The sequence below is a fragment of the Branchiostoma floridae genome, unplaced genomic scaffold (genome assembly GCF_000003815.2).
Source record: "Branchiostoma floridae strain S238N-H82 unplaced genomic scaffold, Bfl_VNyyK Sc7u5tJ_1411, whole genome shotgun sequence".
NCBI lineage: Eukaryota > Metazoa > Chordata > Leptocardii > Amphioxiformes > Branchiostomatidae > Branchiostoma > Branchiostoma floridae.
In genome coordinates, this window is record NW_023365712.1 from 45,602 (window position 1) to 56,155 (window position 10,554).

The window sequence follows — 10,554 nt, forward strand, 5'->3', positions numbered from 1 at the left end:
CACAGATTATCTGGTCTTTAAATGAAGGAAACTTAGTCGAATCTAGCCTGAAGGGAGCCATCGTACAGTCACACTGCCAGGGGTTCCCATTGAGCTTTATTTTCAGACTAGATGGCAACAAGCCAAAAGCTAAAGGGGCAATAGCGGACATCTTGTTGTTACTAAGGTCCAAACATTGGAGTTTGGGTAGATTTACAAATGTACAAGGCTGAATCATTGTTATCTGGTTGTTGGTCAGTTCCAACAAATATAGCAGGGGTAGGTTTACAAATGTACCTGCCTCAATTATTGTTATCTGGTTGGAGGACAGGAACAACGCTTGTAGCTGGGGTAAGTTTACAAATGAACCTTCCTGAATCATTGTTATCTTGTTGTATTTCAGGTTCAACGTTCGTAACAGGGGCAGGTTTGCAAATATACCTTTCTTAATCATTGTTATCTGGTTGTGCAGCAGGAACAACCGTTGTAGCTGGGGTAGATTTACAAATGTGCATGCCTTAACCATTTTTATCTGGTTGTCGGACAGGGAAACATGTTCGAGATGGATTAGATTTGCAAATGTACCTTCCTCAATCATTGTCATATTGTTTTTGGACAAGGACAACCTTCGTAACAGTGGCAGGTTTGCAAATGTACCTTCCTCAATCATTGTTATCTGGTTGGACAACAGGTACAACACTTGTAGCTGGGGTATATTTGTAAATGTACCTTCATGAATCATTATCTGGTTGCCGGAGAGGGCCAACTTGTTTAACTGGGGCAGGTTTGCAAGTGCACCTGCCTGAATGGTTGTTATCTGGTTGCCGGACAGGTACAACACTTGTAGCTGCGGTAGATTTACAAATGAACCTGCCTGAATCATTGTTATCCGGTTCTTGGACAAGTCCACCTCTTGTAGCTGGGGTAGATTTGCAAATGTACCTGTCTGAATCATTCTTATCTGGTTCTTGGACAAGTCCACCTCTTGTAGCTGGGGTAGATTTGCAAATGTACCTGTCTGAATCATTGTTATCTGGTTCTTGGACAGGTCCACCTCTTGTAGCTCGGGTAGCTTTACAAATGTACCTGATTGAATCATTTTTATCTGGTTGTAGGACATCTCCAACTTCTGTAGCTGGGGTAGATTTGCAAATGTACCTGCCTGAATCATTGCTATCTGGTTGTAGGACAGGAAAACCTCTTTGAGATGGGTTAAATTTGAAAATGTACCTTCCTGAATAATTGTTATATTGTTATTGGACAAGTACAACACCTGTAGCAGGACAAGATTTGAAAATGCACCAGGCTGAATCATTGTTATCTGGTTATGTTTCAAATCTAGTTGGGTGAGGGATGTTGGGAGGTTCTGAGGGATGCTGGTGAGGCCCCGGTTGCTGCAGTCGCAGCGTGATGACGGTGCACAGCTGCAGTCGGCTTCCGGCATGTTGGGCTCCTTCAGGATGATGAGAAGGAACATCAGCAGGCGTCGCAGCTTTATTCTCATGGTGTCAGGTTATCTTTGCAAAACAATATAAACGGCTTTTCTAAACAATCAAAGTATATGATAGTATCAATATAGAATACAACACGGTGTATTCCGTATCACCCAAGGTATCAGCCCGACCCGAGGGAGGGCTGGGACGTCATACCCACCTGAGAAACCCATGTTTTGATGCGAAATGCGCCGGAAGTTGAACAAATTTGGTGCCCTCGAACCAAAGGTGTCGACTTGGCAACCGAGCCATATTCGACCCGCTCGAAATGGATCGATTTACTCGAAGAAAGCCTGTGTAATACGCCTTTCGAACCTGTGCGATACGGAAGCGTACGGCCCGGTCCGTATCGAACGTTTTCGCGTCACAGGTATGACATAAACTTCGTTATAAACTCCGATATACATTTATGTACTGGATAAAGAAATAAAGTAAAAAGTGAAGTGTTCTTAGTCTCGCTAATGATGCCTGTACACTCAGCTTGTACAATTATTAGGCACATTTTACCCTTTTTATACCAGATTTGTGATTGAATACAGGATCATAGAATAATTCTTTATCTCATATGGAGAGTGCCAACCACATATCAAATTTGATAATATTATCAATATATTTCTTGATAAGACGAAAACGTTATACCGCTACAAACTTGACTAACAATACGGGCTTCTAAGCGAAGAATAAACGCACCTAGTAATACCGTAGAACCAGCAATATACAATATGATAATCATTGTTGTAAAATTGAAACTGCAAAGATTTTTCGTACGCATGCTCATGCCAAATTTGAAGTCATTCGGTATCAATACAAATGCATAGGAGCCAAGACTATATATTGTTAGACTAAAATAGCAAAAATTCCAAATTTCAACAATTTAATGTGATGTGTGTCAAGAATTAAAAATGACATGTCTTACACACCTTCACACCAAATTTCAGGTCATTTGGTCTGAATACAAAGGCATAGGAGCCAAAAATATAATTTCTTGTCGAAAATGGCCCAAATAACTCATTTTTGAAGTGATATATGCATTAGGTTTGAATTTAAGGGCAAAGTAGCCAAAAATATACACTTTTAGTCCAAAATGGCCGAAAACTCCAAAACAACTCAATTTTGAAGTGATGGGGGGGGGCATATGTCCAATGCACGTCAGTTCATTATGTTGTAATACCAGGGCACATGGGCCCAAAATATATATATGGTCTAAAAGTGAACAAAACCCCTAAATATAATGATTTCTAAGGCCCATATAAAAAGTGACAAACATAAGCGTCTATGACATTTGCTATTTTTATCTCCCTGCCAAATTTCAGCTCATTTGGCCCCAACATGAAAACGTTTAATCCATTACAAGATTTAGCAGGATGAGAAACACGACAAAAACAATATATTGCAATCCCTGCTGGTGTATGGATTGAAACATAAAAAGACAATATATTTCCGTGGATAAACTATACAAGCAGATTTAAGAAAACCTATTTTCATTATATAATAGAGCTAGTAAAGGGAGAATGGTGATATCAGAAAACTACAAAGACAACCAAAGAAAAGCAATCGAAAATAAACTATGCAGAACCATAACACATAATCAGCACAAAATATTACAAAATTATAAACCAGTACAAAACCGAACCGAACCATGCAGAAGAACAATTATGATACAAACATTTCTAAAAGACCGCCGCAGACTTCTACCAAGAACACAAATGGGTCTTCATTCGAAGGCAATATAAACATCTGTTGTGATTGTTGTTATTAATTATGCATGTAGAATATTTACTTTACTAGCTGTACCTTACGAGCCTTAGATTAGTCTTACTGATATGATAATGTTGATTGTCTGAAGCTGGCTGTTTGAATATTAATGTTCAACAAGGAGGTTGTTTACTCGTTTTGTTTTTCATGACGCCGTTTGAAACAGATTAGGTTACATCAAAGTAATTTCTTGGTTCTTTTAGTGAAATAGAAGTAAACAAGAATCAGGTACTCTGTTATATATTTGACCGGGAAACATTCGTCAGGAGCCAAAGTTGATATTCTAGGCTGGCTGGGATTTCGAGCATTACATTTCAGATCATCAATAAAATCAAGTGCATCCATAAAATGCAACAATATTAGAAAACAAGGACAGTATTCACTGGTGGGGTGACAATACTAGCATTTGCGGTTCGTTCATGTACCAATTGGTAAATGCGGTTATTTTTCAACTTAGAAAAAAAAATGAACAAATCCAGAGAAATCAAATTGGTGTAACTGATCAAAAACGGAGAAGCTGAGGTGGCGAAAGCTGGTCGGGAACATTCCCCACCCCCATTTTTATGTAGATTCGAGTCAAGTGCACTATCCGCCGATCAGGACATGTCAAGGGATTGATTTTCGTGGGTTTGAAAATTTATTTCGACGTAGTGTTGCTGTTAATCTTACAAATGCAGACATGATCTTTTTTCGGGACGTTTTAGCAGCTTCCAGACGCTTTCATTCAGGCATAATATACTACTTTACACCAAGGGATTTCTGGAAATGCACTTACCTTACGTCTCTCCAAACTTACCTCTCAAGTTGGACAGAACATCTTCAGTTATCACTTTCTGGGTAAGGCCGTCACGAAGGGCTGTCCTGAGACTTCTTCTTGCAGATCTGCCTCCTCCCAGATGCGAGCTCGGTGTGGCCGTTACGCAACGGAATGGAGAAAACAATTTTTAATTAGTCTAGCTTAGGTGGGCGTGTTGATTCCCTGAAGCTGACGTCATGCTGGTTCGTCGAATGAACGTTACAAAGGCGACATCTGTCGAGGGACCAGGCAACTGCAGAGTGTCTCATAGAAGGGGGTAAAAATGGTAGTGATGTCATCTTGTGTATGGTTTTCAAAATCATATTTCCTAATATTTTGGCCTAAGCAATCAATATTCTGTAGAACCTCTCGTCTTAATTGGTATTGATACCGAAAAAGCACTTGAAATGAAATACAGCTTCAACAGTTTGTTTGCTGGTGGGGTTATTTTTGTCGAATGTACACTTGACCTAGACTCGGACGTCTTTCTTAAATATGGACTGTCTCTCATCAATACAGGAAGGGCTTGCCATCATTGTATGAAATTGATATTATCAGCTTCTTTTTGTAAGGGGCGGATTTCTTATTCTGTGTTCAGATTTTGCAGATGGGGCTGAAGATTACGCTCAATGACGATATGAAACTGACGACTATGATAGTACTTATTATCATTATTATTGTATTCATTATCATTATTGTTCAGTCATGATTTGTATTAATATTGTTATCATTAGTAGCATTATTTGTTATTATCATCATTATTATTGCTGTTTCATTGTTATTCATTCATTTCATTTATTTTTTGTTAATTTTCTGTTTGTATGTCACCATATGTACATGTTTCATTTCAATTTATGTATTGCAGGGCTCCACTGTCAAACAGTGTAAATTACTGAGTGGACTGCCCTGGGTAAAAATGACGGCAATAAATAAAATAAGTAAATAAATGACATCAAGGACACAGTGTTTTATGATACCATGAAATGCTTTATTTGATATAATACCTTACTCTTACAGAGTAAAGGCACTCATCTTACACAACCAAAGTTTTTCCACCGACGTTTCGGCAGTGTGTGCTGTTTTACAGGTCTTATAGAACCTCAGCTTACCACAATCAATACTTATGACGAGAGGTTTGAGTTATACATATCAGAGATTGTAGATGGGGCAGCATTGTAAGCAGAGATACTTAGTGCTGCGGTACAACGTGAAGCAGTCAGAATTGCACTGAGGAAGGTGGCATACGGTCACTGAAACGTCGGTGGAAAAAAAAAGCTGTGGTTGTGTTAAAGTGTCTCCGTTCGATGTAACAACCTGATGAAACTATTAACTCTTACAGTTAGCATTTTGGTACAGGATTGCAAAAACAATTATTTTCTTGAATGAATTTGGAGAAAACAAAGAATGATAAACCAGAACAAACGTCTATTTTTTTCAGATTGATACATTTTTCCTGCTAAATATGATAAAACATATTTCAACTGATTGATTATTCATTAGGCTAGTGGTACCTTATACCACTAGCCTTTCTGAGTTCCATATAAAAAGTATCCACAGGTACACCAAATGGCAATAGCAGATACTTGGCATATCATGTTACCTGGATGTCTGACCGTCATCGAAGTATCCACAGGCACTCTTAATAACATAATATAGCACACAAGTTGTGAAATTACATTATATAACTGTAATGCTACATGAAGAAAACGCATATGTCCATCTGTTACTTCTGTCTTTAAAAGTCCTACTCAAATCTTTTGACCGTCCATTTGATTTGTACAATCTTTACATCTAAAGGTTGACTGTTTTCTTATTTGTCATTCTTCTGGGTTTGTTCTCTATAACATATAACATAGAGGGTTCTAAAACTATGATCATAACGAACGCACTAAATTACGTTGCTACGATCGTAAAAAGTTCTGTTGCTATAAGCGTAAACAGGTTAGTTGCTATGAATATTAACAGTTCTGTTCCTATGATTGTGGAACAATTCTATTGATATGATCCTAAACAGTTTTGTTGCTTTGGTCCTAAAGAGTTCTGTTGCTATGGTCTATAGATCCCTCTCAACAACAAATGTACGGCTCCTAGAAAACCTATAGTACTGTACAGTACTGCACTGCACTGTACACTACAGTACTGGAATGTTGACTTCCTACTGTAATCCAATTCCTTGGCACAACTTCTTTGCCCAAACAGCAGTGCCATTAAACATAGGAAATAAATATAACATGTAAAAGATAGTAAAAAACAACTTATGTGTTTAACAAAATTACACAGCTTTAACACCCTTACCCCACTGTATTTGAGCTTTTACTGACTTGATTCTGTATTCACAGTCAATAAATATACTGTATATCCACAAACTGAATAAATGCTGTGTAGTAGAAAATGTTACTCAAAAATATCAGTACAATTAGTGTGCCAAACAAATGCACAACAGTGCCACAAAAAAAAACAAAAGAAAACTAGAAAGGCTGAAATTTGCAAATACAGCATCTTTTAGCCATATCCCCGTTCTAAAATAACCCATGTGTGAAAATGGAACAGTGCTTAAGAATAACTTCTACTAATCACACTTTAGCCCATTAATAAATCTTACAAAATTCCCCGTGCAAGAATGGACTCTTCCAATACACTCCATGTAAATTTGCACAATAGACCTGTCCAGAAATACTGTCCTGAAAACATGGTCTTTTGTATAAGAAACTCAGTCCAAACTTGAATTAGAAAAAAAAGGTCCCCGTGCACGAATGGACTTTCAAAAAGGTAAAATAGACCAGTCCCACTACAGCAGCTTTGGTGTTTGTGTTGGTTTCAGTGATGTCCCAAGACTGACTCTGCCATGTATGGTTATGTTATTTCATATCTTCATACTGGTGATCATGGTCACTGGTCATTAAAGCAGCTGTGGTGTTTGGGTTGGATTGAGAGATGGCCTGAGACTGGCCCTGCCCTGTCTGATTGTGTTGTTTGTCTACATCTTCATACTGGTGATCATGACCACTGGTCATTAAAGCAGCTGTGGTGTTTGGGTTGGATTGAGTGATGGCCTGAGACTGGCCCTGCCCTGTCTGATTGTGTTGTTTGTCTACATCTTCATACTGGTGATCATGACCACTGGTCATTAAAGCAGCTGTGGTGTTTCGGTTGGATTGAGTGATGGCCTGAGACTGGCTCTTCTCTGTCTGATTGCGTTGTTTGTCTATATCTTCATACTGGTGATCAAGACCACTGGTCATTAAAGCAGCTGTGGTGATTGGGTTGGACATAATGATGGTCTGAGACTGGCCCCGCCCTGTCCGATTATGTAGTTTGTCTACATCTTCATACTGATGATCATCATCATTGGTCATTAAAGCAGCTGTGGTGTTTGAGGTGGATTGAGTAATGGCCTGAGACTGGCCCTGCCCTGTCTGATTGTGTTGTTTGTCTATATCCCGATACTGGTTATCATGGCCACTGGTCACTACCCTAGCTGTGGCGTTTGGGTTGGACTCTGAGATGGCCGGAAGCTGACCTACGGCTTTGTACATGGGACTTTGCATTGAATCAGTCTGACTTGTGCCATACGATGGGTTTCTATCTTCAATGACAGCCTGAGACTGGCCCTGCCCTGCCTGATTATAGTGTTTGTTTTCATCTTCATACTGGTGATCAAGACCACTGGTCATTAAAGCAGCTGTGGTGTTTGGGTTGGATTCAGTTATGGCCTGAGACTGGCCTGCTGATTTGTACAGGAGACTTTGCATCGAATCAATCTGCCCTGTGCCATACGATGGGTTTCTAGCCTCGATGATAGCCTGAGACTGGCCCTGCCCTGTCTGATTATAGTGTTTGTTTTCATCTTCATACTGGTGATCAAGACCACTGGTCATTAAAGCAGCTGTGGTGTTTGGGTTGGATTCAGTTATGGCCTGAGACTGGCCTGCTGATTTGTACAGGAGACTTTGCATCGAATCAATCTGCCCTGTGCCATACGATGGGTTTCTAGCCTCAATGATAGCCAGAGACTGGCCCTGCCCTGTAAACTGATCATGGTCACGCCCCCCTACAACAACTACGGTGTTTGTGTTGGATTCGGTGGTGGCCTGAGAATGGCCCTGCCCGGTTAGAACCTGACCACTGGTCATTGCTGTAGATGTGTGGTCATTTGGTAGTGCTCCCACGCCTGCGTACATAGGGTTTGGCTTTAAGGCAGCTAGAATTTCATCATGTGACAGGTTTTCAAATTTCAGAAGTTGAATGTTAGCCTGAGACTGGCCTTGCCTTGTCTGATTGAGTTGTTTGTCTACATCTTCATACTGGTGATCATGACCACTGGTCACTACAGCAGCTGTGGTGTTTAGGTTGGATTGAGTGATGGTCTGAGATTGGCCCTGCCCTGTCTGATTGTGTTGTTTGTCTATATCTTCATACTGGTGATCATGACCACTGGTCATTAAAGCAGCTGTGGTGTTTAGGTTGGATTGAGTGATGGTCTGAGATTGGCCCTGTCTTGCCTGGATAATCTTAAGATAACTTAAAGGAATGTTAGAATGCGGGCCTAAAGAAGGATCTGGAGCGGCATTCTCTGTTCTCCTCTTGCACCAGATTGTGAGAATGACGGTGCTGATTAGGGCTATACCAGCTATTGAACCGATGAGAATAGGTATGGGGAAGATGGAAACGGATTCTTTGGAAGTGGTTTGAGGAGCTGAATTCATTGATGTTATTGTATTGCCTTTATCGTTGGTTTCTGGTCTGTCTGAAGTTGTTTGAAGGGGCGAAGTTATTGTTTCACTTGGTTTCACTTGGTGTTTGGGCCTCTTTTTGCCTTCAGGGCCTGTTGCTGAGCCAGCTGTTGTACCATTGTAACAGTTGTTAAAGGTTACATGGAAATCTTTGTGGAAACTGCAGTTTACTATTTTTTCTGGAGTTGTTGCAAGGGGTGAAGTAAGTGTTGCTCCTTTTTTTACTACAGGACGTGTTGTTGAGTCGGCTGTTGTACCATTGTAATACTTGTTACAGGTTACATGGACATCAACGGGCAGCGCTGATATGGTTGGCTCTGCACATACCAATTCTTTATGATTGACATCTGTAAGCTTTCGTCCCCGTAAGTCGGCGGGTTCGGCACAGGTTATCTGGTCTCTAAAGAAACGAAATTCAGTCGAATCTTGGCTGAAGGGAGCCATCTTACAATCACACTGCCAGGGGTTTCCATTGAGCTCTATGGTCAGACTAGATGGCAACGAGTGAAAAGCTAAAGGGGCAATAGCGGACATCATGTTGTCCCTAAGGTCCAAACTTTGGAGTTTGGGTAGATTAACAAATGCACAAGCCTGAATCATCGTTATCTGGTTGTTGAACAGGCGCAAGTCTTGTAGCTGGGGTAGATTTGCAAATGTACCTGCCTGAATCATTGTTATCTGGTTGAAGGCCAGGGCCAACATTTGTAGCTGGGGTAGATTTACAAATGTATTTGCATGAACCATTGTTATTCTGTTCAAGGACATGAAAACCTTTTTGAGATGGGGTAGATGTGCAAATGTACCTGCCTGAATCACTGTTATCTGGTTCAAGGACAGGCGCAACTCTTGTAGCTGGGGTAGATTTGCAAATGTACCTGCATGAATCATTTTCATCTGGTTGCAGATAAGCCACAACGTTCGTAACAGGAGCAGATTTGCAAATGAACCTTCCTTAATCATTGTTATCTGGTTGTTGGACAGGTCCAACACTTGTAGCTGAGGTAGATTTACAAATGTACCTGCCTGAAGCATTGTTATCTGGTTGTTGGACAAAACCAACTTTTGTAGCTGGGCTAGATTTACAAATGCACCAGACTGAATCGTTGATATCAGGTTATGTCTCATATCTAGCTGGTTTAGGAATGTTGGGAGGTTCTGAGGGATGCTGGTGAGGCTCTTGTTTTTGCACCAGCAGATCAGAGATGATAAACATCTGCAGTCGGCTTCTGGCATGTTGGGCTCCTTCAGGATGATGAGAAGGAACATCAGCAGGTGTCGCAGTTTTATTCCCATGATGTCTGGTTACCTTAGCAAAACAATATAATCGGCTCTTCTAAACAATTAAAACTATGTGCTAGTATCAACGTTGTTATACACTTTGTTATACACTTAAAATAAAGATATAAATTGAAAAGTGTTTTTTGTGTAACTAATGATGATGCGCTTAGCTTTTACAGTTATTCGGCATCTTTTTGCCCTATTGTATACCAGATTTGTAATTGAATACAATATCATAGAATAATTCTTTATCTCACAGGGACAGTGCCAACCACATATCTAACTTGATAACATTATCTAAAAAAACGCAGCTAGATCGTCACAAACTTAAACGACAATACGGCCTTCTAAGCGATAACACGCTGAGGATTAATTAGCAAAGAACCAGCAATATACATATGATAATCATTGTTGTAAAAATTGAAACTGCAAAGGTTTGGTTATAAAGTTTCTCTTTCTTCTAGCTGAATCCATGTACAAAGGTAAATTAGACCAGCCCCAAAACACTTCCGCTAAAACT

The 10,554-nt window shown here is 40.1% G+C and overlaps 1 protein-coding gene across 1 annotated transcript; it reads right to left on the reverse strand.

Moving 5' to 3' along the window:
* Window positions 1-425: 425 nt before the first annotated feature.
* Window positions 426-10,049, reverse strand: LOC118407518 (leucine-rich repeat-containing protein 15-like). Its single transcript, XM_035807998.1, has 3 exons — window positions 9,564-10,049; window positions 637-826; window positions 426-469 (listed from the first exon to the last, which is right to left on the reverse strand). Exons 1-3 carry the CDS (start codon window positions 10,047-10,049, stop codon window positions 426-428), a joined length of 720 nt encoding a protein of 239 aa, XP_035663891.1.
* Between the last annotated feature and the right edge of the window lie 505 nt (window positions 10,050-10,554).

What these genes read in the sequence shown, in the direction of transcription:
- LOC118407518 (XM_035807998.1), bottom strand. Translation starts at nt 10,049, where the DNA reads ATGGGAATAAAACTGCGACACCTGCTGATGTTCCTTCTCATCATCCTG. An exon ending in ACCAGATAACAGTGATTCAG is followed by an intron (nt 827 to 9,563) that starts GCAGGTACATTT and finishes AATCTACCGCAG; the next exon opens with CTACAAGTGTTGTACCTGTC. An exon ending in GATAACAATGATTGAGGAAG is followed by an intron (nt 470 to 636) that starts GTACATTTGCAA and finishes AATCTACCCCAG; the next exon opens with CTACAACGGTTGTTCCTGCT.